The sequence below is a fragment of the Lutzomyia longipalpis genome, chromosome 1 (genome assembly GCF_024334085.1).
Source record: "Lutzomyia longipalpis isolate SR_M1_2022 chromosome 1, ASM2433408v1".
NCBI lineage: Eukaryota > Metazoa > Arthropoda > Insecta > Diptera > Psychodidae > Lutzomyia > Lutzomyia longipalpis.
Window position 1 is genome coordinate 43,638,726 of NC_074707.1, and position 26,493 is coordinate 43,665,218.

The following is a 26,493-nucleotide window of genomic DNA, read 5'->3' on the forward strand; positions in this document are numbered from 1 at the left end:
ATAGAGCTGGTCAAAAAACCTCCAACTCTGGAGGATCAACGGGATCACGCATCAGGGTCACCGAGAGAGTCAGCCGCTCAGTGAGAATTCTTTTCAACGCAGCGAGAGATGCAGTAAAAGTGAACAAGTGGAAGTATGTGTGGATGCGCAATGGGACAGTTTTTTTGCGCAAGACCGAGAATGGTAAAAAACGAATAATTAATTCTGTCGCGGATATCGAATATGAGGAACAATTATGAATCTGTTTGCTGGTGTAGTATGGGGGAAAACATTATTTTTTCTGGATTAATTCATTGTGTCATTATTATCATAGGATTTGCAATTTAGAGGATAGAGTAATATTTGAATGAAATTATTGTTTATGTAAATTGATAGAAGAGTAGAGTCGAACTCAGTGTAGGCGACACGAGCATATTTTTGCTCCTGCCACACTTACCTCAAATCTTTGTAAAATAAATATAAATAAGCCTGGACATGTAAATGATATTGTAATCAAAGATTTGAGAGAATAAACATATTATTATTATTATTATTATTAGAAGAAATTGATTAATAAAAATCAAAGAATTAATAAATGAATTATGAGAAAACTTACTGGAAAATGCTCCCCGCAGCCATAAACGAAGGCCTCAAAGGAGGCAAAAAGCTCTAAAAGGGAAATTAAGAATTTTCTCTCAACTCAACGCTTAAGGAAAATAATCTCTCACGAAGGAAATATTTCAAACATTTTTTATGTACATCAGATTTCTGTTAAAAAAATAAGGAAAATAAATATTAAAGTGTGTAGGTTAAAAATATTAAAATATGAAGAGCAGAGTAGGTACTTACAAATTTTTTTTACAACCTCAATAAAAATATTTTATTGTGGATTATTTTACTGCCCAATTATAAATACTTCTGCCGTTTAATAGTTGTGTAAAAAAAATTTTATTTTTTTAAATAAAATATGATTATGCCGATTATGCTCATCTTTTGAAAATAAAATTATTATTTATGGGATTCTCATGGAGAAAAAAAAAGGTTAACTGGCATTTAATGCATTCATTGATTTATGTTAATAAATCTCGTTAACCATATAGGGTTGACTGTGATGAAGTTAATCAAACGAAGGTTTCTAAATGGACAGAACATTTTTTTTAAAGCTGCTTTATTATTAATAATTTAAGTTAAATAAATATAATAAATTCCCAGAAATAATTTAAATTAACCTATTTCCCTCCGTCTCTTATTTTTTTAAAGCTTAGTTCATAAATCTTGCTTGAACATCATATAGTTATAATAAAATTACATCTCAATTTGTGGTGCTGGTGCTCTACGATGGTGTATGAATGAATAAGAGGTGCCTTGTGGATTTAGTCATTAAAACTAGATGATAAAATTAAATTAGACAACTCTAACGGAGAGATCCGGTGGAGTTAGGCAAATTTTCAGTGCAGGAGCCGCACGCCGTGAACTTGTGCGAAAACATCGTTGTTTGCAACATATTGATGTAATTTCAACGAATTATAAACATACCACAGAGACACTCCATTGGATTAAGTTAAATTGAGCATTTTGGCTGAGGATGAATATTGCAAAATTAGCATATAGGATTATTTACACTACTTAACTCACCTGGATATTGCAGAGAGAGAAATGTTTCACATACCTACTTACCTTGCCGATATGCTCGATCCTTGTGCAGTTTACTGAATGCAAAATCTCTCGTCTTATGTGCAAGAAAAACAGCACTTTGTAAATCTTGAATAAATAACTTTCTGACGAAGTGAACAATAAAATCTGTGTGAAATACTATTCTCTCACTGAAAATCAGTAAAGCTTCCTTGGTTCCACGAATAAATATGTCTTGTAGTTATTTATTTTTATGTTTTCAAAAATATGCTTCCTTTTCCATTTTGTATTAAAAAGCTTTTCTCCATCTTCGTTGCATCGCCTTTGGTGAATTGAGGAAAATTTCTATAGATAACAGGAAATGGACTACATTTCAATATATATGCTTTTTTCTTTATTTCACTAAAATAAATATATATCCTTCTGTCGTGGAAGTTTTATCATTTGCACAACATTTGACATACACACGCAAAATTACATTGTTCGTTGTCATCTAAGGATAAATTCACACGTGATGAGGGAGAAAAATATTTTCTTTTTTTTCCTTACTCGCTCCTTTTTGTTTTGTTCAGGAAGAAAAATATATATGTATATATGTATGATATGGGGGAGATACTAATATATCAATTTTTTGGAAGGAGAGGGAGGACTATACTAATGGCGTACTCATTAAATTTTATCGGGTATGTGCTCCGTGTCAGCACTTTGCTGGTTGACTCCATCGCTTCCTTTCACCGTAAAAGTCACATAGTAGCGCTTATTGCTGTCTAATTTATCGGATGGCAGTGGTATTAATTGCTTATTGCCACCATGTGATAACTCCAGTGAGACTTTACTGCTGCACTTTGGGAGCCCAGCCGTGAGAATCTTTGGTAAGTAAAAGCTCCCAACGCCAGTTTGTCTGTATGCACCAAAACCGAGCTTTGGCATTGTGTGGTGATTCATCATGGGAACTGTGTGGAAAGAGGGAATGGGGTGAAAAAGAAAAGAATGAAAAATGCCAAGAAGATGGTGAAAAATTGAATTTTCTATAAACCTACATGGGATTGCTGCACGAGGGGTTAATCACAAGAACTTTTACCATGCCTTTTGACTTTTTGCATCACTAGTTTCAACTTTATGTATGAACAAAGGCGAGATTTTCAACAATTCCCTCTGTCTCTTTGTCTTCTACAAAATGCTTAGGATTTTTTTCGTATATCAACTGTGTCACAGAGATGATACTTTCATTTATCACTTTTGATATTTTTCGCTTTATTTAACTCATACTTTATGTAAAAATATCTGTGTAGCGTACGTATGCTTTTGAATTTAATGCTTTATGCTACTTTGAGCTTTTATTTAGACATTCTTTTGGAAGTGATGGAAACAAATTGAGCTTTTTTCTCTATTTTATTTCTCTTTGATTCCATCACAGAAGAATTCGCTGTAAAGTTGATTTTAAATAAATCGAAACGTCGCAGTTGATAAATTCAATTACTCCCTAATTCATATTGACTGTTTTTCGATTTTAAAATAAATCAGAAGTATACGTAGTAAGTTAGAATAAACATAATTATTCGTTCTAGAGGTAAAGGCTAATATTTTCCAGTAGAAATTGTGTTAGGACGATTTTTCAGCATCCCATAGTGGATTGAACGATTTAAAGGTCTACGTGGAATAACATTAACATTGTGGTCTTTTGGTTTACGTTCATGACCCGCCCCTTAGTGCTCTCCCATCAATTTTTCACTTACTATAAGCCGCACAAGGAATTCCCGTATAAGCATGGGCCGCATGGAGACATCGATGGGTTTTCGTTGTACACTGGAGAGCTTTCTCATATTGATTGTAGTCGGGGCTGAGTCTTCTCTCCGCCTTTTGTTGCACATGAGAAACCACAAGAAAGCACAATTGAATGTATGTATACATAGATATGAGGAAGATGAACAAAAAGTGCAATTAGGGGAATTAGGGGAATATAGAGCAGATTAGGAACATTTCTATGTATTAAAAAAAACACTTTAGGTATTGTCGTAAGACGGGCTTGAACATGGTGTGAAATAAGTTTGCAGAAAACTATGCGAAAATCAATTGAAAAAAAAAAGTTCACGTACTTCTCTGTAAACTTCGGAGATATTTTGAAAGTTGTATGTCCCGGTTTTCTGAATGCTTTTCAGTGTTTCATAGAGGAATACTTCAAAGTTCTTGAAGGTGTACTCCTTGTGTGGATAGCGCTTTAATGTGGCACCCGTTTCATATCCTAGCGCATCAACAGATTTATGATAATCATCAACAGCTCGCTTCACCAAAATCGCTTCATTTACTTTACTCGATCTTATTTGCAAACTCTTGAGCTCCAACAAATGTTGAAATATTTTCCTCTCCATGTAGTACCTGGGGAAGATGGTAGAGAGATAGAGTAAATATTTAAGTTTATATTGATTTTATACCTCTTCTCTACTCTATATTGTGCGACAAGGGAATTTTAGAATGTTCAGTGTAATGCTTTCCAAAACAGAAATGCGTATACCGGGATTCCTTTTACCTATACAATACATACACTGAAATTTCTCTTTTGCACGCTGCAACAGACAACTTTGTAAAGCTTCTCCCCGCTGTGAGACCGATAACTCTATGTAACGCGAGTATTGTGCGCTTGAGGGGAAAATGAAGTGACAAACAGGAAGTCCTTTTGTAGTTAAGCGAGCATTACGAAATTTTGAAGGATATTGAATATATTTAGGTATGATTTGTATTCATGGTGTTTTGTTTACATCAAAGTCCAAACGGAAGCATCACTAAAGTTTTGAACTCTGTTACTACTTTTTTTTTCTAAAAGGATGTCGTATAGAAAATATTATTTTGAAAGTAATTCAACGACGCGTAATCTGAAGAAAAATAATTTTAATACTTTTTCTCAATAATATTATCTTCCTTTGACCATTTTCTTCTACTCGTAGAGGAACAACAATCACTGTGAAATATATACTGACTGCTGAATCAAAACAATCTCATGAAATATACGAACCATAACTTGATGGTTGTTTTCTTGACGTGGTTAGTTTAGCTTTTTTGGTGGGAGCTGAGGTGCTCTCTCCGGGGGCGTCAAGGGTCCGTGTCAATCCGAGAGAAACACAATTTTTACCAGAGCTTTCGGCGAATCACCTCGCCTTCTTCTGTGGTCAATTTTTGTCTATTTTTGGATTCCGTCAATTTCTTTTTCTCTTTCAGGCAGTATAATGACCGGATGGGGATATTTTTCCGGGTTTTTCTCAAGTTTTCCCAGAGCACAGAACATAAACACTCTCATTTGGTGGCAGTTGCAACGGTTAACGGATAACCGTTGCAACTGCCACCAAATGAGAGTGTTTATGTTCTGTGCTCTGGGAAAACTTGAGAAAAACCCGGAAAAATATCCCCATCCGGTCATTATACTGCCTGAAAGAGAAAAAGAAATTGACGGAATCCAAAAATAGACAAAAATTGACCACAGAAGAAGGCGAGGTGATTCGCCGAAAGCTCTGGTAAAAATTGTGTTTCTCTCGGATTGACACGGACCCTTGACGCCCCCGGAGAGAGCACCTCAGCTCCCACCAAAAAAGCTATACGAACCATAAACACATATTTTTTGAAAATGTACATCAATATCGCAACTATTTTTCACCCTTCTTCGAGAACGCGACCTTACTACCACCGAGCTTTCATTTTCCCGCCTTGTTTGAGCTTCCTCTCCTTCAACACCCACATTCACTTCCCACCATTCAAAAAGAGATATTTGTTATCACACTGGGACAGAGAAGCACAAGACCAAAAGGGTTGTACGAAAAAAAAAGAAGCTCTGTGAAGACCCCCGTATACAGCAAAATCAATTTAAGCTCCATAGCATAGCTCATCATTTTATGCTTTCACGATGTAACGGCGAAAAAAATATGGCCTTTCAATTGACTTTAATTGCAATGAAAATATGCATGAAGACCCAGGACCAAGTGCATTTAACTTCATATAGTGTGGAGTGATTCATACGTGTAGTACGCGTATGGGCAGGAAAATCGTGGAGGGTATAAGCGGATTATGGACTCTTTCGAGGAGAATATGTGTCTGGAAAAATGGAAAATAATGAAATATTTTCCAGTCAACAGTGGTATGTAGGTCACGCTTGGTGGACTTCTTCTCGCATAGAAATTTTCCAATGCCATTTTGTCGTCGTCCCTTTTCAATAAAGCCATAAAAGTAATGCAGCTGGATGGAGGGAAGCTGTTTCCACGCTGATTTTTCTCAAATGCCCCCTTTTTCAACTTTAAAGTTGATTTAGCGTAAAAAATCTTATTACATTTTTGTCCTTAATTTGCAAAAATATTGGAAAATTCCCATAATTTCTTTAGAGCTTTTGAATACTACATTTTATACTTTTATTGGGGAATTGCAAATGCATATAAGCTTTTAGTGGTGCAACTTTCAGAGAGTGCAGAAATTCAAAAAATTTCCCATGTCATAATATATTTTTTAATTCTGTAAGTAAATTAAATATGAATTCGAATGCTTCAGTCCATATTGTGCTTATTTAGTCAAAATATGGAGTAACAATATTAACTGGGGAAAATGAATAAATATAAAAATTGAACCAATTTCTCGTGTCTACTTTTGAAAATTATTGTTATTTACTTTGTTTGGGAGAAAAAAAAACAAGTGAGTTTAATTAAATTTATGCCATAAAATTCTCATATTTAAGACTTTAATTAATTTGCACTATAATATTTTTTGACATGTTTTGGGCATATGTCGGTTAATTTCATTGGGAGGTTTTTAGTTTGGTAGTGTGGTGGATGTGAAAAAAACAACATGAAATCCATCCCCCATGGTTCTCCTCCACTCTCAGCTCTAGGGAGCTAACCTATTAAATTTTCCGATTGCAGTGTGTGAAATTGAAAATGCTTATTCACTTGAAATATGGTGATTGATGCGAATGTGCGATGGAGTAATAATTTTTCACGATTGAATTCTGTATTTCATTATATGTGCCAGGTTTGGATAGTAGATACATACACACATAGGTAGCTAAATGGGGATGAGAAATGAATTTGTATATATTTCAGTTAATTTAATACCTCTAGCGTGTTTTATAATGTATAACACTTATTGAATTTCACATCATTTATTTGCATTATATATGCACTTTGTTCCACCAAAGCAGCATAAATTTAAAATTGATTTTTTTTAATATTGTGCACCATCATACAATAATTGAGAGCCTCATGAACATTTTTGGTGGCATCCTATTCAATGCTGCAGATTAATTTCTCTTCAATTTCCGCCAACGAACCAATTTCTGGCAAATTTTCGGCTTTTTATTGCATAGCTTTTTAATGAATTTGTATTTAAAGGCAGGGCACATGAAAGGTTATAGTGAAATGATGGTGGTGGTCCTTTGTGAAATAATTGACCGAAAATGACTGCATATTTTGTACGTTTAACGTGCCAAAACCGCTAAAGGGTTGAAATACTAATAACAACGTCCTGAAAGGAAAAATTTGTTACGGAAAATATTCGCCATGCAGAGCTTTTGTGCTCTCTAAAACTTTCCCAATTCAAATAATACCTCTATGAGCTGCTAAATAACATTTTGTTGATATTTTTGGAACTACATATAATAAAATTGAAGCTTTTTACAATTTCCATCAATTTCACTAAAACTGATTTTTTATAATTGATGTCTCTCATCCGCTTTTATCAATTGATACATGGCCAAAAAAATCAAATAATCGTATATTCTGTCTCTGAGATTTTTGGCAGCTAAATATTCATAGATTTTTTTTAATGAACTCCATCCGTTTATACATGTCACGAAAGATAGATAGATCTAATAAAAATGATAAACCAACCATCCAACAATTTCACTGTTGCTGAGACCATCAAATTCAGCACAGCAATTTTGAGTGTTTGAATGTTCCTAATAAAATACCAAAACGCTTCAGCAATCGATAACCACCCCTTTTCCCAAATAGATCTAAAAGGATTTACGCACAGAACATGCGGCATTTAGGGGCGCACATAAATGGGGATTTACCTGCGAATGTTCCTCTGAATGCTGGCTGTAACTGTCGTCATGTTGACAGCACTCTGATCCCCAAGCTTTCTCCCCTCGGGTCGGCATCTCCCACCTGCATCGAGTGTGGTGAAAGCAGCATCTTTTCTGGCCACAGCACGTGGCGTGGGAATTTTTGTCCTACCAACACGTGGACTGGGTTCAAAGCCCGAATCTTGATCCCTTGTTTGCAGTTGTTTTCGCATGGTGCTCTCATCATCTGACTTCTCCACTGTGGAATCTTTACTGTTCTTTAATCTCTTCTTCAACTTCTTTCGCCTTCCATTGTCCACCTTGGATGCGCTATCTTCGCGCACCTCGAGGTTTTTTGAGTGTTCCTCATCGGAGGTGTAGGCAGCATATCCACCAGTAGCAGCTTCGTCGAGAACTTTGAAGCTTGAAGGACGTGTTAAGTCGGATTTTGATTCATTTTTCTGGAGTACCGTGAAACTTCCGCGAATCCCTTTGTCATCCCCCGCGGAGGGTGCCACATCAATCACAGCAAAACTCTTCGGCTCATCCCCAACGGTATCCTTGGCCTGCTGATCCGCGCCACTTTTACCAGCGGCCGCGTCCTCTTTTACCTTCTCGGTTTTTACCTCTTCGGTGGGTGCGTCCTTTTTGCTCTTTGGCGTAGAAATCTCTCCCCTGTCATTCGCCATTTGTCGCTCATCCTCCACCTTGTCGGCTCTATCGAGCGTGAAAGTGATGTCACTCTGAGCATCTTCATCATCAGCATTTCGCTCTTTGACATCCAATGCCCCACCCTCCGCCTGACCAGCATCCTTTGTGTGAACCTCCGCCTGCGTTGTTATTTGCTGTGTGGCGCCAACACATTCCACCACTTCCGCCCTACTCTCATCCTGAGATTTTCCACGCACCAGTTCAACCCTCTTCTTTTCCTCCTCACTGACTTCCTCATGAACCTCCGCAGTGGCTTCCAGTTGCTTCACAGATTGTTCCTTTGCCTTCTGGCGACGTTGAGCCGACGTCACTCGAGCCGACTGGGGACGCTTCTTATCCGTATCGGAAGTTGCTGTTCCCGGGCGACTGGCTCCCTTTTCATTTGAACCATCATCGGCATCATGTTTTGCTAAGAGTACAATAAAAAAATTACATATTCTCACAATCCATTGTTATCCAATATTAATGCATGAAAGCATCATAAATTTCCCGCAGAGTAAGCACCAAAATGTTCCCCTATAAATAGTATAAATCTCCCTTCCAAATCATCATTCTTATGCTATGGAAAATTATGAAAAAAATTGCAATGATTGACTTTACATTTTACACAATTTTTTTGCAAATTCCTTAAATGGAGCATAAGAAGGAGATTTAATCGTGCTTGAGTTTACCGTCTGTGCTATGATGGATTTCGACAACATGTCCTTTCTTATTAACATGATGGATTGCGTACTTAAACATGTATCCATGCGAAAGTTTATTTTTATAATTTTAATAACATTTTTGTTGCTATTTAAATCATATATTTAAAGACATATATAATATAGGTAGGTAATAAATAACCAAGGGAGCTTTTATTTTTAAGAGGAAAAAGGAGCTTTTGAAGGCAAGCTTTCAAAAGGTTAAAATACTTTTTGTTTATTTTTCATTTTCTTGTGAATTAAATTTATGTACCTACTTAAAAGCTGCGACTTCAAAAGCTCAAAAGCTCATACGTCTATTTTTAAACTCACAACTAAAATATTTGCTAATTAAATATGGAAAAATATTCAGTTTTTGTGTGTAAAAATAAATGAAATAGAGTGTTGGATGAAATGAGTTCAAGATGGATTTATTTTAATCATGCAATGTCGGTCAAAAGACTTTGCTTTAGTGAAAATTAAAGAAGTACGAAGCTTTTTTAAATTCTATGTTGCTTACGGGTTTTGTAAATATTCAAATTAATTAGGAATTATGCAAATGAAATTATTATTTAGCAATTCTTTGCACTCACTTTCTCTTTTCTCGCCTGTTTCCACTTTCTTCTCAGCCGTATGCTCCACTTTCTTCTCGACAGTTTGTTCCATTTTCTGCACATCTCCGTCATCAACAGCATCACTGGATGCTTTTTTAGCTGTTTTGAGTGATTTGTGCTTCTTGTCATACTGCTTCGAAGGTGATTTGTGTCGTATGGACACATTGTACTTCTTGCAGTGCCTCCGTGAGCGACGTTTCTTGTACTCATGAAAGCTCACATCACTCGAAACACTTGCATCCGAATCACTCTCCTCGGAGGTCGAGTAGAATTTATCCCTGGACTTTTTTCGTCTTCTAATTTCGAGATTACTCTTCGACCTTCCCATGTCTTCATCCTTTTCCGTCACCCGGAATGTATCGCTACAGCTACTTGTGCGCCTTTTGTAGCGTTGTCGCTTATGGTGGGTACTTTCGGGGCTTGCCCGGCGCTTTTTCACACTCCTCTCGTCTCGCTGTGAATTTGCTGATTCATCAGATTCTGACTGCTTAACATACACAACGTAGTGCTTTGAGTGTTTATCTGCATTCTCCTTGGATGGAGCAGAAATGTCTGCAGCTGACACCTTGTCGGTGAATTTCAATGGTGTCACAAGCTGTTGATCATTCAGGGCGTTCACTTTTCTTCCGGATAGATGCAGTTTGCCAGCTGGCAATCCACCATGCATCTGCAAGAATTTTGCCGTGGAGCGGAATCCTTTCTGTAGAGCACAATCCAACGGTGTCATGACGACATTCCGTGAAGTGCGATAAATGCTATTTACATCCGCTCCAAAATCCAACAGCATCTGCGAAACACAGTGTACAAATAGGGTTGATGAGTTAAAAATGGAAGTACATGCGGGGGTGTTGTAACGTAAAAGTGGAAATCATTAACCCACATTTTCCCTTTTTTCAATTCACGTCTTCCTCGTGCTTTGGTGTTCATGATAAATTCATTGAATTTACATTCCTCATGTACATAGTACAAAGGTGTAGGTATATAGGTATTGTAAAATGTGACATTGATTTAATATTTCAGTTAGGAACGATTTGAATTATTTTCAATCACAATCTCACATTTTATTCTATTTAAGAAATTTCTTTGGAATTGCATACAATTTAGATAACCAGTTTCCTATTTCTGCTCCACACATTTAAAAGAATATCCTACTTAAGCCAAACGATCATCGTTTTAACTTTAAACTCATTCAGCAACTCATAACACAAAACCTCTTGATTCAACCATAAGTGGGAGAATGAGATCTTAAAGTTTATTCAAATGGAAAACATTTTCCTCTGAGTCCTTTTCTAAAGTCATCCTCTTGTCCTTTTCATTGAAAAGCTGAACTTAAGAAGAAAAAAAGAATCATTTTGTACATTCCATTCAGTGTGGTTTGAGCAGTCTCCTAAAAAGCTCTAAAAGAAGAGAAATGCAGAAAGTTTTGATTCGGGCACTGCATAAACTTAGATTGATGCACCTGAAGTTTTGCACTGTGTGTACTGAGGGTATTATGCACCAGAGATTTAACATTTAACTACTAAATTCGAGTTCCTTGAAAATGTTTCGCAAACTCCATTTGTTCGTAAATGTAATTCCGTATTATGCATCCACCTCTCTTGCAAGCTCTATAATTTTCTCGCATATGTTATTGAAGCCTGCGGGAAGAGAATTCCGATATGAATTTGAAATGGTTTCGCGTTAAGAAATATATTGCAGAATCCTTTATGCACATTATATAGTTTCAAAAGCATTTATCAGTCGTAAATTATAAACTTTACATAATTTAATTCATAAAATTTATGTTTACATGCAATTAATTAATTTTATTAATTCACCGGCGCCTATTGTAAAAGGCATATTAAATGCTCTTGAACAGCCAGCATATTTTGCCGCTGAACTGTGTGTTGTGTATACACAATAAACAGAGTTCAGTGTCAAAATCCACATTTCACCCTTAATGGCAATAATTTCTGGTGCATTGAGCATTTTATTAATTCGAATTCATTTATATAATGAAATCCATATCCATGTCATATTGCATGACAAGAAGCCGCATTGTTTGCTGTTTGAAAAAAAAGAAGGGAAGGAACTCCTACTCAAATGGATTGCTTCGCTGTGGGATATTAAGTAAAAGGGGAGCGATGGGTAAATTGATCATATTATTAGTATTATTAGTTAAGAGGGAATAATGACTCAAATCATAAAATTATTAACTATGTTATTCAAATTTTTTTTGGCAAGTTTATAAAAAGAAAATTCTTGAATTCTTGGAGGTTCTAAGAGAATTCAGGAAATTCAGTTTTTTTCCAATATGCAGATACAACAATTTTTATGCAAAATACACGCCAATTTAAGATCCAAAAAAATGCAAGCAGTATATTGTCGAAATTATGCACGCCATATGTACATAAAAGAGAGCATAGGTAGGTGGTATAAAATGTGAAAGGAACACACAACAATTTTACAGCATTTCCCGCGTATAGAGCAAAACAATATTCTTTTAGGGATGTAAAATGGGTTGAAATTTGAACGTTCTCTTTTCAAACTTCTAAAAAGAGGGTGTTCTATATAAGTACAGAAAAAAATCCACTTCGAAGCATTGTTGTCCTATATAAATGACATTCAAAATGCCACAAGGGTGTCCCGAATTGAGGAATTCATTAAAAAAAGAGAGAATGCAGAGAAAGGAAAGTTGAGAGTGATCAAATAAAAAAAGAACTCAGACGAGAAAAGCCTTCAAGTTGAGTTGTCACGGTCGTCATTTTGAGGGTACATAAAAGTGAGGTGAATGGCCCAAGTCGTTTACAAAATGTGGGAAGAAATTTGTACGAGGAAGTTGGAATTGGTGAATGATTTCCCGAAGGAAGAAATGAATGTGTGAAGTTTGAATGGGGAAAAGAAAATCACCCATTTCTCGCTTGAAAGTATATATCGCGTTGCACACAAGTAAAAGGATGTGTGTAGTGTATTTCCTCGCAATTTGATTGATGTTGCAAAGTCCCTGTGAATTATTGTAATAAATTTCCACCAAAGAAAATATTACTCAGCATCTTTTTTATGCCATAATATGGGAATTTTTGTAAAGTGCTCCAGATGCAGCAAATATGATGTAATTTTCATGCTCTTCCCACAAACCAGGTGCACATTGGGAAACATTAATCCCCCCACGTGTTCACTTGTGGCAAAATTAACATTGAAATTGTGAAATAAACAACACCTTTCCCTCCCCTCCCCCACACACATCAACTTAATTAACATGCCATTGCGATAGCACACAGCACCCAGGCCCTGGGAGAAAAAGTTCTAAATAAAATTATATCTTTTTGCTAGTTTTTATGTAAAAAGTTTCTCCTTGAAAATTGCGCAGAGGTAAAATCTACGATTTTCCCAAGGAAGGAAAAAACCATGTTCAAATTTGTCCTCTCAATTTACTCTCTAGCACTTACTTTCCCAACTGAATGCAACCACAGTTAACCCAGTAATCAAGGGAAATACTTTTCCACATAAACCTTAACTTTTCCAGGTAATTTACTGCTCTTTTTTTTGGATAAATTGGAAGCATTTGATATATTTTTTTAATGATTAAAAAATTGAATCTTTATAAAAATTCAGAGGAATATTGGCTTCCCCATGAGTAGAGGTATCTCAACACGTTATGTTGATTGAAAGTACGTCGATTTTTTTCTTTTTGTTGTCAAAATGTTCATTAAATCATTTTGATTGAATAGGTCATCAACTTTTATGACATATTGCAAAGAGCCACGAAAATTCGTTTTGGTATTTGGAAATTTGTATATGAAATTAAATTCACGATCATACTCCCTACCTCATTAATTTTTCCAGACCCTTTTAATTTACATTGCATACAGTGAAATAGACTTTAAACTGTGAAAATTGTAATTTAAAAAGCAATAAAAATAAATCAAAGAATATCGTAAATTTTTTTTATATCCCTCCTCTGGAATCACGCGATTTCGCGAAATGAAATATTCCCCCGGAAGCTGGAGCGGAAGGGATATTGCGTACTTGGTGGAGTTGAATGGCTTTAGCGTAGCGGAAACTAATGGGGTAGAAGATAGAAAATAACGTGTAATAACTCACTTTGCAGTTGTCAGTATTGTCATTGCTGGCTGCAATGTGTAGAAGAGTTCTACCATCATTGCTGGTAGTGTTGATGTGTTTGGGCTGCTGCTCAAGGAGCCATTGGATTAATTCTCTGCGCCCCGAGAGTGCAGCTTCATGCACAGGAAGGTCCCCGCGGGCATTACGAAGCCAAAGATTTGCATTTCGCGCCCCCAGCATTTTTACCGTCTCAAATTGACCCTTAGCACAGCCACAGTGAGCTGGGGTGCGTCCCTTCCTATCCTGACGATTGGGATCTGCGTCGAGATTTAGGAGGAGTGCTGTCGCATCTGCATGACCCAATGTTACGGCGTAATGGAGTGCAGTGCAGCCATTGGAATCAATAAGGTCCGTTGGGGCACCACAGAGATTAATTAGTGCATCAATGCATTCTGTGTGACCCCTAGAGGCGGCACAGTGGAGGGCAGTGAGGCCATCTCTAAAATAAAATGAAGATTTAGTTAAAATAAAATGGCATTTTTTGTCACTAAACGGATAAAAATAAACTATCTCGCATACATGACCTACACCTTAATGTGTCTGATAATAATCTCCTAATAAATTTTGTTCTTCAGACGGAAATTTTCTGTCTACTTAATCAAATGGCCTTAGGCGTCACTTTATGTAAAAGTATGCAAAGGTATTTTCTCTTAATTTATGTGTGGACTCTACTGAAATTTTCTCCCAAGAAGGTTTTTTCCACATGAATATTCAAACTGGGGTTTATATGGGTTTTACTATGTATCTACATAGTAGAAAAAAATAATTGATTGAAATTGGTTCAATTGTTGGTGGTATAAAGGGAATTAAATAAGGATTGTTCGTCTTCGAAATATAGAGACAATATGAAAAACAATATGAGACTTATGATGGATTAAAATGCAAATAGTAAAATGAATGAGACGTTTAATTGTAAGTTTGATATGCATATCAATCACATACTGAATAGAAATTTATCCCTCAATAAGGATGAGAATTATATGTAGTGTGTTCTGAGCTGACAAAAGGTTTTCATACATGGAAAATCCCATTGTCTTTTCACAGACAATACCTATTAAATTTTGAGATGAAAATGCAATTAACGTGAATGATTGAGGAAAATCCTTCAAGGATTCAAATTACAAAATATTACTTACTTATCACAGCTTTCAATCCTAGCACCAGCCTTAACAAGAGCCAGCACGGCTTTCTCTGAACCAGCTGAGGCGGCCCAGAGAAGTGGCTGCCGGCCATCTTTGTCAATAAGATCTACCGAAGACTTTGGATGATGGAGGAGAATGTTGAGAATATCCAAGGCAAGTTTTGACGATGCCTGACCAGTTTTGCCGTCAAAATTTGTGCCACACATCTGTGCAGCATAGTGCAAGGGGCTTCCACCATTAATATCAGGCGTACATATATCAGCCCCTGCCGCAAGGACTGACCGGAGAGCTTCAATTTCTCCGCACACGATTGCCCAGTGAACCACGGAGTGGCCCTCGCCATCGAGAGCATTGACGTCCGCCTTGTTGGCCAGAAGGAGATTCACCAAACTCAAGTTTCCCTGTATCACGGCTAGGTGCAGCGGCGTGAATCCATCCTCGTCGGCAGACTCGATAAGCTCAGGTGCGGCCATTGCAACACTGGCAGCAGCCACTAAATCACGCTGCCCGCTGCAGTAATGTAGGACACTTTTGTTACTCCTGTCGCGCTTTCGAACTTCCTCTGGCTGAAAGAGACACCAAGATACGAAAATTAATCCTGTATCCACTCGAGAGAATCCTTTTTATCGCTTGGAAATCTCGCTGTTCTTCTCCCTAGAAAACTTTGGTTTCCCAGCACAGCCATGGCAACTAACAACATTTTTCCATAGCGACAGATTATAAACAATTTTCGTGTTCCCAAAACGAATCAGGTGTAAATGGATTGGATGCGAAGTGGTGCGGGAAGGATGGGGTATGTATGTCCATGGGGAATATTTCCTCAAGAGATTGTTCTAACGTGCAGAGAATGGTTATTTGAGAAGGAATTTACTTTAACCAATAAAGGTGTTCTTCCAACGAGAGCAGCGGAATTTCTATTAAGGGTATTTGAGATGATGTTCCCGAAAGAGGCTACAAACTTCCACAGCTCAACATCAAAGGGTATATAATCAAGTTCTACTTAAAGAGACTCGGCAACTTCATACACTGGAATGCTATTTTTTATGCGCTCTAATGCTTACAGCCATAAAGTCTTGAATAAAGTGGAAATAATATGCAAAAGAATTTACATATATACACAAGGTTCTAGGGCTAATAAATGGAAGTTTAATAATCTTATTTGACTAAAAATTAACTAGAGAAATACGAAAAGTTCATTCAAATTTAATTTTAATTTTATTTTATTGCTGCCAATGAAATTTAAAAGGAAGAATTATTTGAAAATTACTTAAGAATTATAATCTATACCATCAATAAATCTTACGAATTTCAATTAATTATGTTCTAAAATTTTAGTGAATATATCATCTCTATCTATTAAGTCTTTGATTTATAAAATCCACTTTAAAATTTGGTGGGAAATTGCAAGAGCAGTAAATCAATTAATTATACCAAACACTGCTGCATTAAATCACAAAAATGCATTACTTAGAAACCCTTCAATGAAAATCATTTGTTTGCTCGAAGACACTTTAAGTTGCAAAATGTTTTTACTCTAGATAAAATTGGCTGAATTTCTCAAAGCTTTTCTCTATCCAATTTCTTTTTATGCAAAACTTTTCCTGGCGATTATCCTTCTTCACGTCCTGTATTTGATTTTCTTTTTCTCCATTTTTAATGCACTTTTACTATCTTTTCATAATGCACCAAAATAAATTATTTTAGTTTTGAATTTATTTGTATTTTTAGAATGTTTAACAAAAAATTAATGACTTGGCTATTTTGAGGATTCTTAATATTTTATTACTTATGTTCGACTTTTAATACCTTGTGTATTTCATGTGCCAAGAATCCAGAAATGCCGAAATTTGCGCCAAATAATATCCAACCATGCCAAATGAAAGGAAGTTGTATTAGAGTTTGGAATTTCTTTAATGTTTATTGCGATAATAGAAATAATAAATTTTGTTGGAAAATACGATATTTACGGGAGCTTTAAAAGGTTCTATAAAGTATAGGGACAAATTCTTCCAAAGAGAAGGAAATTAATTCCTGCATTCAGCAAGTTATAAAGACGCAGAACTACAGTGTGGCATCATTGAAAAGTTCAGCATTGAAAATATTTATATTAAAAATTCAAATGTTAATATTAAAAATATTTTTAACTTCTCAAAATTGTAGAAATTCTATATGTTGACTATATAATCCTTCGGAAGCTTTAATACCGAAGAAAATATAAATTTTCAGTTTAGTAGTACCAGCTTGTGAACTTGGGAGGGGTGAGAAACTTGTAGGCCGACACAAAAGTTGCGAGCTTTTAACGGAACATGCCCAAGGAATGAATTATCTGAAATATTTCCGCTCTATTGACAAATTAAACTTTATTGGGAAACTCTGCCTGAAGATCAGCGCAAATCAGAGGGAAAAATTCTCAATGGTAAACTTTTATGGACGCAATTTTCTCACCATTTGGTCCTGAAACTTCATCATTATGTCCTTAATGGGGGAAAAAACGGGAGGGGGTGAGTGTTGTTCATTGTTTAAAATAAATTTACGTGTGTTGGGGAAATTTGACACGAAAATCATCCCTCTGGCTTTCTCCTGATGGTGTCTGTATGTATTCACTAGCTCAGCAGAGAATTTCTAAAATGTTGTGTAAATTGGCAAATAAAATAACTCGCTGTTTTTCACTCGGGTGCCTCACTCGGTGTCTTATGGTGTTGAAGTGAACATGAAAGAAATTTCCAATGCTATGCTTAAAATATTTCCCAAAAATCTTCGCTCCGTCGCTTCTATTTCAACCCCCCCCCCCACCCGAGGCCCTTCCTGAACTTACAATGCAGGAGCGATTGGCAAACTTTCCTCAGGCTAAAAATGTGAGGAATTCAATTAAAATTTCATACTTCATTTCTGCTACGTGCACTGACCAAATATATTCAAAATGGATCGATGGTGTTATTTGTCGGTGCAAATTTGCATTAAATCAACTTGCCCCATATTCACATTATGCCGTGGCCTATATCAATACAAAACACTACCCCCTCGCAATCCCGCACGCCCCGTTGAGCCTTTCAATCAACGCCATTTCTTGAGCAGACTTCCTTTTGGCATATTAACTTTTCTTTCACCCCTTGCATCGCAATGTTTTCTTCGAGACGATATTGATTGGCTTCACATTGAATTCCTTCAGCATGGAACGTCACAAAATTTCCGCAGAAATTAATTGCAAGCTCCAAGCTACCCCTATACTCGTAGCTTTGAGAAAACTTATCAACACATAAAATGAACTTAGAAGGACTTTTACGATAATAAACTATCAACTAAAAAATAATATTATTTTATCAGTTTGAGGTCATAACAGTTCAGTCTCTGTCACATTTTAAAGTTTTAAAAATAAACAGGCTAAAAAATCAAAGATTTAAGCATATAGATTGGAAATGTTGTGTTCCAATTTAGTTGGTGTATACCGGGTATCCTCTCAATGTAGGTATATGTAATTAAAATAGTGCGGTACCTATCTCGAAAAACTGGCACGCTCTGTCCCATATATTAAATGTGGGGATTTTCAGGCTGTGTGTTTATTTATGTCTATTGCAAAAATATTGGATGAGCCATAAAAAAAGCTGACATCAGCTTGAAAAAAAAGGTTGAATAGGTACTTCCAAAGCATTTGATTTAAAATGAAATAATACAACAACCTATAAAAAATATAATCTCCTAAAAAACTCCACATTTTGAAACCACTGCTGATGGTTTGCTATATATGTAGAACTTTTGTAAATTTTTAATCCACTCTGACAGAATAAATAAGTGCGGAAAAGCAGGATAAATACATTAGCGAACTTTAATAATTTAATTTCAATAAATATGAAATTGAATTGAAAGCAAAAATGTGAATTGAAAATAAAAGCAAATCCCATTAGGAGATCCAATCGTACAGTGAGGTATTGATTAACGTCGCATGGGATATACTCTTTCCACTCATTATTATTAATGGGTGGAAAGAGTATATCCCATGCGACGTTAATCAATACCTGACTGTACTGTGTTGGTATTTTTCTTTTAGTGGTCAGTAAATTGGCGTTTGCTGGCCGGCTTTCTTGCATGTGCCCCAAATAGGAGCTATATAGCGGAAAAGTAGTGGGAGAATGAGGTCATTGCTAAGTGTATATAAAATAAAATAATGCAGAATGTTGTCCACACAAATGGTCGAGCTTTTGCAGAAACTCTAATCCACTGAATATTGAAATTTATTATGTAATTGCGTGACACAGTCTAATTGTATGAATTCACCGACCGAAAAAGGCGCTGTGAGACTATAAAAGAGCCACATAAATATATTTTTATGTGATTGTGCTATAAAAATAGAGTACTTTCCCCCCAGAGGCTTTCATATTTGAAGAAATTGATCGTCATATATACAATTCTGCACTATTTGGGAATTAGTCTCTGATTGGATTTTTATATAATTCAAAAAATATGTATGTTTTTATAGCATAGGAATCATATATATTGTAGAATTAAAAATTGCTTCGGGTGTTAAATCTCAAATTTTTAAATGAACTCATTAGAATTAGAATTATTATCCTATTTCCAAGAAATAAAAATGTATCTAGAACTTTATAATGGTACTCTTGTACATTTATTTGAGACTGTGGCTGACATTTCTATTTATATAACGTTCATTCTAGATTCCAGCAATAATATTATTTTAGAATAATACATTTAAGTCAAAATGAGTTTTTAATGACAAAATAATTTTAGTAATATTTTGTTCATAAAAGCTTCTAGTAAGCTCGTGAAAAATTATTTAAAGTAATAATTGCATTTTAAATATTGAGTGATGCATATTAATGCAATAAATCATCTAGATACATAATGATCACTATCTTACTAGTTTTAAACAAAATCTTAGATATGCAGAAAAAAGGTTCCTTGAAAATCCGCAAAAGTGATTGGAATTTTTAAGATTTATCTTCACTGCGAAGTCTATTGGGTATAAGAAGTCTGCAAAATATTGAAACTTTTCGTGGGTTCTGGCGATGTCTGAATTTATGAATTATTTCTCATGAGGAGCTTTTGGGGAGTACATACAAATTTTGATTTTCTCACTAACATACCCCATGTTTTTTATGGGAAATGGAAATAAATTAAGGAGGTCTAGGTGAGATAAAACGTGAACAAATTTGTGAAAACGGAGAATAATAATAAATCTACTACCGAGGTCTGTATATGAACGTACATTACATATACATATATGCGGAAGTTGAATTGCACAAGAAGGAAGTTTGCGAATGATTAAAATTAAATTTGAAGATTAATTTAATGATGCTGGAAATTGGTGGTGTTCCCGTATATAGGTGGAATTTTAGCCACACTCACCTTACTCCTCAGCTCCTTCACAATGGATCCTGTTAGTCCCTGCTGACAGGCATACATAAGTTTGGTACACCCGTGCGCCAGGCGGCTCTCCTCGACCTTCTTGCCATCCTCACTTTCGCACGCCTCGTACTCTTGACCGCACTTTTTGCACTTGAGACGACACTTGCAACTTTTCTTTTGCTTTCCCTGTAGCTTTTCTTTGCCATTCTTGCGATTTTTCTCTACCCTCTCCCCCTCCATTGAAGTCCGCCCATTCGTGGCTTTGCTTCGTTTGCTCCCCACCCTCAATTTGGCTGTATGCGAGATGAGACGTGAATTAACTCATCTTCGAGCTCCCCCAATTGCGCGGAATCGGGGGGTGTGAGGATGATAAAAGAGACACCGCAGGAGACACACGATGGCTTTATGGAAAAGTTCTCATATATACGCCCCCAAAGTTTTTAACTTTCCCTGCTTCAACATGAAAATTCAATAACACCCAGGCGTCGGCTGCGAGGGTGAACTTCTTTGCTTCATTACACTATGTACGGAAGTGAAAACACTTGCGGCTGAGAATGATTAAAAAGCTATACACATATTACCAAGATGGAACATCTTGCTATGTATACTGGCTTTTTAAAACCTAATGAACCTAACTAAATTTACTACAAATGTTTGAAAGACCAATGAGTACAGTTGAATTGCTTCCTTTCCTGTTTCCTCTTAACTATCTTTTCTTCCACTCTTATCTCGTCCCAAAGCAAACACTATATTCTTGATGAGACTGACTAAAACTATGTAATGAAGAACATTAATCTGACTCTTGAGTAATTTGACAAAATATTTCTTCTCTGTGAGTGTTATATATTTACCTCATTTTATATGCTTTGTTATTTCAAACAACAAAACATTTTTCTTTGCAAAATTTTGATTCACTGTGAATTTGTAAAATATTTATATTATTCAGAATATAATTTAATTTATGTATATTACCCTATTTTACTATGCTACCTATATTTGAACACGCTATATTATGTATTCATTCATAATATTAAGCATAAACTGGATTTTGTTCCTAAATAAGTCAGCATAGAAAACATTAAAGCCTTATTAATAATAAATGGATCAGAAACTCAAATATTCAATCGATTTATTCTGAAAATATTTTATTTCAATCAGAAATTGTAGAAGGAAAATGTAATATTATGAAAACTATTTTAACCTTGTATTTGTCACCAAAAAGCTTGAATGACAAAAAAATCAAATAAAAAAAAATACTATCTATCGCGTATTTTGGGGCACATCTTAAGGGCTCAATAGCTCGCGCAGTGTAATAGGATTTGCGTGTTGGAATAAGGAAAAAAAATCCAGGTGAATGGCTGCTTTGCCCTTCATCCTCGACAGTGACAACAACGTGCACGGGAAAAGTGTGAATTTATCGTGGACCATCCCCATTTCATTTGCCCCCATAAAACCACCAACTGAGGTGATTTTTGGCACGCTAAGGGCTATGGCTGCCAATGAAATTGTGTGTTAGCAGATAGATCGGATTATGCACAATTTCACCGAAGGCAATAAATAATTGACATAATTGAGTGTAGATAATAAATTTTACATGGCGAATTTTACCTTGAATTGGAAAAGTGCCTGACGGAATGTGGCGTATCAGTGGTGCCTCATATCACAGAGGGGGTGAGCTTCTCGCAATGAATTGCGGCCGATTAAAAATAGCTTCGCATCATATGTTTTCCAGTATGTTGTCATGACGACAACACAACGGCAACACAGGCGTCGGGGCAAGTGGGGTATGGGTGGGTGATGGTTCGCCACGAAAAGCTCCCGCGCTGCACCCGAGTATACGGAAAGAGGGGGGTTTTGCATTGAAAAGAGTGGTAAACCCGCGTTAGCATGTACTTTTCCTCTCAATTAAGTTAATGTCCGAAGCCTCATCAATTTTCATTGTGTCATTTTTCCTCCGATTGTTCTGGCTGAAAGTCAACCACTCCCACTGTATAGAGGGTGGTAAGCGCCATAGTACATAATTTTTGACCCACATGCTGTTCCCACAGATTTTAATGAACTTGCCACACTTTACGAACCATGTAAAACTTGTTGGAATGTCCCTGTTGAGTTGCACATAATTTACTTTGACAAAATTAATTGAGGATTGAACTTATGCGGGGGGAATCCTTAAAAGTGAAGGACATTTCTGATGCTTCTCTACTGACATTCTGAAGAATTATTTGGCGCCGATGTAAGAAATATATTCAGTCTTGTCGATGGGAAGACTTTCAAATAAATCGCTGATGTAGTAATTAAATGAATTTCAAACTTTCCGAGCTTTTATATAGCTTTGAATGTTTCGAAGAATTTTTCTAGGGATACTACAGAAATCAATAAAATCAAATCTTTTCGATCAAAATTGTAGAGATTCTGGAGATCAGAAAGATTCATTCTGTTTGCAAATCATAATTTAAGGATATTTGATGATTATTAATCAAATTAATGAATAACAAAACAAATTAATTTAATTTGCAAGGAAAAATGTCCTTCTTACTAAAAAAAAAATATTGATATCCAAAATTCAAAATGCTCAAGAATTTTTCTATCTGCCATAAAAATCAGTTTTTGCTCTTGAAGAGCTTTCATTTAGGTAATTCCTTTATAAACTCGGAAGATAAAAGTCTAGAGAGAAATTGCTACAATGTCTCACTCAAGAATCAAAAAGTACCACAAAGCTTGAAGGGTTTAATCATGACTTTAGTATTGAACTCGCTTTTTTTCTACTAACATGAAAGTTCTTCAACTTCAGCACGCTATAAATTGTGCAGTGCTTTTTTTTAAGCTCCCGTCTGCTGAAGCTCTCGTATATCACCCACATTGTGTCTCTCTCACCTCCAACACTCGAAAAAGCGTGGGAAATTGCACGATAATTTGGCGAAGAAGGAGCCAAAAGAAATACTGCACTTTGAGTAAAATTAGAAAGTATTTCACACCTTTCTCCTACATTTCCTCCCTCTCGCTATACACGGTGTCTGGCGTGAGAATTGGCCTATATCACTGCGGGGATAATTGAAGTAAATGGTTTGGAAGATGGTGGTGAATGGAGAAATTTTATTTCTTAAATCATTGGATTAAGGGTTTTGTATATGTTAGGTATATATCTCTCTTTCTTTCTTCATGTCCACCACTCGGAAGAAATTGCCAAATTGTCCCCGTGAAAATTGGAATCACAGCACATACACACACTTTACAGGATATAAGGCGAGCTATGTGACCGGAATTGTCAAGTACAGGGAGCTGTGGCCACCTGGAATTCACTCGACCGACTAAACTCGCAAGTGGACGCTTCAGGTGAAAATATAAGAGGCTCCTTATGTATGTGGTAGAGCGCGAAATGCTATTGAGCCACCCACGGCCCATCGCATACGTGTGGTAAAATATACCTTAAGCCCCGCCAATGTGGAGAAAAACACAAAAAGTGAATAATGTTTCTAGCACCACTTTGTCCAATACAATCAAATTTACATTGGGTTGAGTGTGCGCCACAGCCACAAGAACCTTTCTCACCTATTCCCACCCCCCAACACCCCGTGCTCTTGCCCTCTGTGTTTGTGCCATGTTAGCACATACACGGGGTGTGCTTTAAGCTCCCATTAGAAAGCTTGAAACTGCCACCCAGTCACCCACTTTCTTCCACCAAACCTTTCCGCGTGTATACACGCTCGTACGTACCTCCACTGTATACGGGGTAGAAGAAAAATACCACAACCCTCGTGGACGAGCCAGAAGAAAAATGCTAATGTTACAACACGACAAAAATTCAATGTTGGGATATACCCCAGACGTGTGACGCTCTTGCCAGAGTTGAACGATTTAGATGTTGATTTTTTGTTGTTTGCAAAGACGATGCCAGAAATTTAGAAAATCTAATTTGGCATTGTCCCAGGATCAGGGAACATTGCTGCTGTCTTGGAAAATGTTGAAAAACCACGAAATGGCTCGATAGGTAGCCAGATTAAATTGTTATCGAATGAAAAGATCATTTTAAGTAAATTTTCTTTCCTTTCTTTTACAGATTAAAATTTTTAAACCTTAAATTTTTGATCTAAAGCCATATTTTGATTTTTAAAAATTAGATATAGAAGAAAATCTTCGGAAATTCTATTACCCTTCTTTAGAAGACTTATTATTAATCTTATATTAATTAAGATGCTTCAAAAGCTCTTTTCGTTTTAATGGAAAATTTTAGCATAACAATCCCTTAATAATTTTGATAAAATTCTTTAAAGCATTATATAAATATTTAAAATCAAGAAAAACTAATCCTAATCTACTTCTTTATCATCTCAGATGAGTAAGTATTTTCACTTTAACTTGACTCACCTCAGAAACTCACCCTACTTATTATATTCATATGTTTCTTGGTGTAAGAATGGTAAAAAAAGGGATGGAGTCAAAAGTAGTTCACGGAATTAATTTCACGTTAAGACTTTATTATTATTGTATCCATGTGTACATTCACGACAAAGGTGTCATTTGTACAAATGTAAATGTACAAACTTGAACCATTTAAAATTAAATTAATTCTCCCGCACCCTCCACATTCAATTTGCATAATTATATTTTTCAGTAATTCCTCATTCATAATCTCCCTCAATGGACATTTTTCCATCTTCGTGCTCACCGGCGCGGCGTATATTGTTTTTCTAAGGTACTTCCTGTGTTGCCTCAGGGTCTCTTGCTTTCTCTCTTGGCTTGTGCAAAATTTGGGGTGGTTTGGGTTGTGTCTTTGGGTGATAAATACCAAGGGGATAATTTGATGTCTTTGTGAGAGAGAGAGAACAAAACTGACTGTGAGTGCGGGTGGATTGTTGAATTTAAATTCGCACGAAGTGCCCCAGTAGGCGCCTATACTGCTAATAGAGCAATCAACTGACAAACAAATTAGTTTTCACAGACAGAATTACGAAAAGGTTTATCTGTGCGTAGTACAATGGAGGCGGAAGTGGACAATGGACACGAAGAGATGGATGATGAGACCAAGGAGGCCTATCTACTGGAAATTCTAGCGGAATTCCCCCTAAAGTCACTAAAAATGAACATGGACAACTGGGAGAAAATGCTGTCAATTGAGAAATTCAAGGTAAATCTCTTCTCCCATTTGTATATAGCTTTCCCTCCCACGCAATCTAATGGAAGGTCCTCCGGCTCTGAAACAAATGCTCGATTTGAGAAGGTTTGACCATGGTCCGAATTACTCTTTTATTTCTCTCACCATGCGGCGCCTTCCGGTTTTTTGCCTGATAAGAAAATTACGTGACGCACAGTGAATGGCGTGAAAATCACAAAAATGAATAATTGTGGGTGGAATTGACGAAATATCTCAAGGATTCTTCTGTAATTTTCCTTCTTGGGTCCCCTCCATCCATCTTTTGGCGCGCTCACTAAATGAAACCATACGAGTATCCTTCCTCCCCACAGCAATTGTTTGTCCAAGGCAAAAAAAATTATCATAATTAGTTGGTGTTCCACTTCGTGGCCAACACCAAGTATTGTAATCGTCGGATTTTCCGACCACCTCAGATCGGGCTCAAACTTGGTATGAGCACGTTTTAGACAACCCACATTCCAAAACTGGTGGTGGAAAATTTTTGATCCGGCCGGCCTGCCGGCCGGCCCGGACTCCAAACTTTGCCTTATATCTCAGGACCGGTAACAGATATAGACTTCGGATTTGAAGTTTTCTATAGAAATGTGGGTGTAAAATTTCATTTTTTCGCATTTTCAAAATCCAAGATGGCCGCCATCCGCCATTTTGAACTACCGTCAACCACTTCCCTTACAGCTAGAGGTCTGAAATTTTAGTATGTTGTAGAGCTCAGTGAGACATTTTCATCGATAATTCATACATGAATATCGGTCAAGCGGTTTAGCAAATATGGCGGCCTAAAGCAAAAAGTGTTTTTTCGATATAACTCGAGAACGGCTTGACCGATTTTAATCATCTTGGTATCAAATGAAAGGTTTCAAGAAGCCCTACAACTGTCTATAACATTCCAAGTTCCAAAAATGTCCGCAAGAGGCGCTAAAATCAAAAACAAAAATTGCCTAACTTTAAGGGGCAATATCTCTGAATCCCCATTATCGATTTCTTTTAAATTTTGATATGTTGTAGCCTGACTCAATATCTTTCCCCAGTCCAAAAATGAAGAAAATCTATGTCGCCGTTTAGAAGATATAGCCATTTGAAA

General features: G+C 36.3%; 2 protein-coding genes across 2 annotated transcripts in view; one reads left to right on the plus strand and one right to left on the minus strand.

Moving 5' to 3' along the window:
- Positions 1 to 2,009: 2,009 nt before the first annotated feature.
- On the minus strand, positions 2,010 to 23,570 carry LOC129787510 (ankycorbin). Its single transcript, XM_055823191.1, has 9 exons — positions 23,236 to 23,570; positions 20,261 to 20,553; positions 14,894 to 15,465; positions 13,737 to 14,196; positions 9,633 to 10,440; positions 7,658 to 8,768; positions 3,708 to 3,987; positions 3,348 to 3,468; positions 2,010 to 2,564 (listed from the first exon to the last, which is right to left on the minus strand). The coding sequence occupies exons 2-9, from the start codon at positions 20,498 to 20,500 to the stop codon at positions 2,281 to 2,283; spliced, it is 3,876 nt and encodes a 1,291-aa protein (XP_055679166.1). The 5' UTR covers positions 20,501 to 20,553; positions 23,236 to 23,570; the 3' UTR covers positions 2,010 to 2,280.
- A 1,665-nt stretch (positions 23,571 to 25,235) lies between these two features.
- Positions 25,236 to 26,493, plus strand: part of LOC129792608 (dynein beta chain, ciliary) — a 34,135-nt gene continuing 32,877 nt past the window's right edge. Inside the window, exon 1 of the mRNA XM_055831879.1 lies at positions 25,236 to 25,385. Within this exon, the coding sequence (XP_055687854.1) occupies positions 25,236 to 25,385 (150 nt within the window). The remainder of the gene's footprint in view (positions 25,386 to 26,493) is intronic.

Coding starts and splice junctions, on each gene's coding strand:
- LOC129787510 (XM_055823191.1), bottom strand. CDS start 20,500: ATGGAGGGGGAGAGGGTAGAGAAAAATCGCAAGAATGGCAAAGAAAAG. Junction 8,769..9,632: donor AACAGGCGAGAAAAGAGAAA/GTGAGTGCAAAG, acceptor TTGTACTCTTAG/CAAAACATGATGCCGATGAT. Junction 3,469..3,707: donor TCTCCGAAGTTTACAGAGAA/GTACGTGAACTT, acceptor GTGCAACAAAAG/GCGGAGAGAAGACTCAGCCC.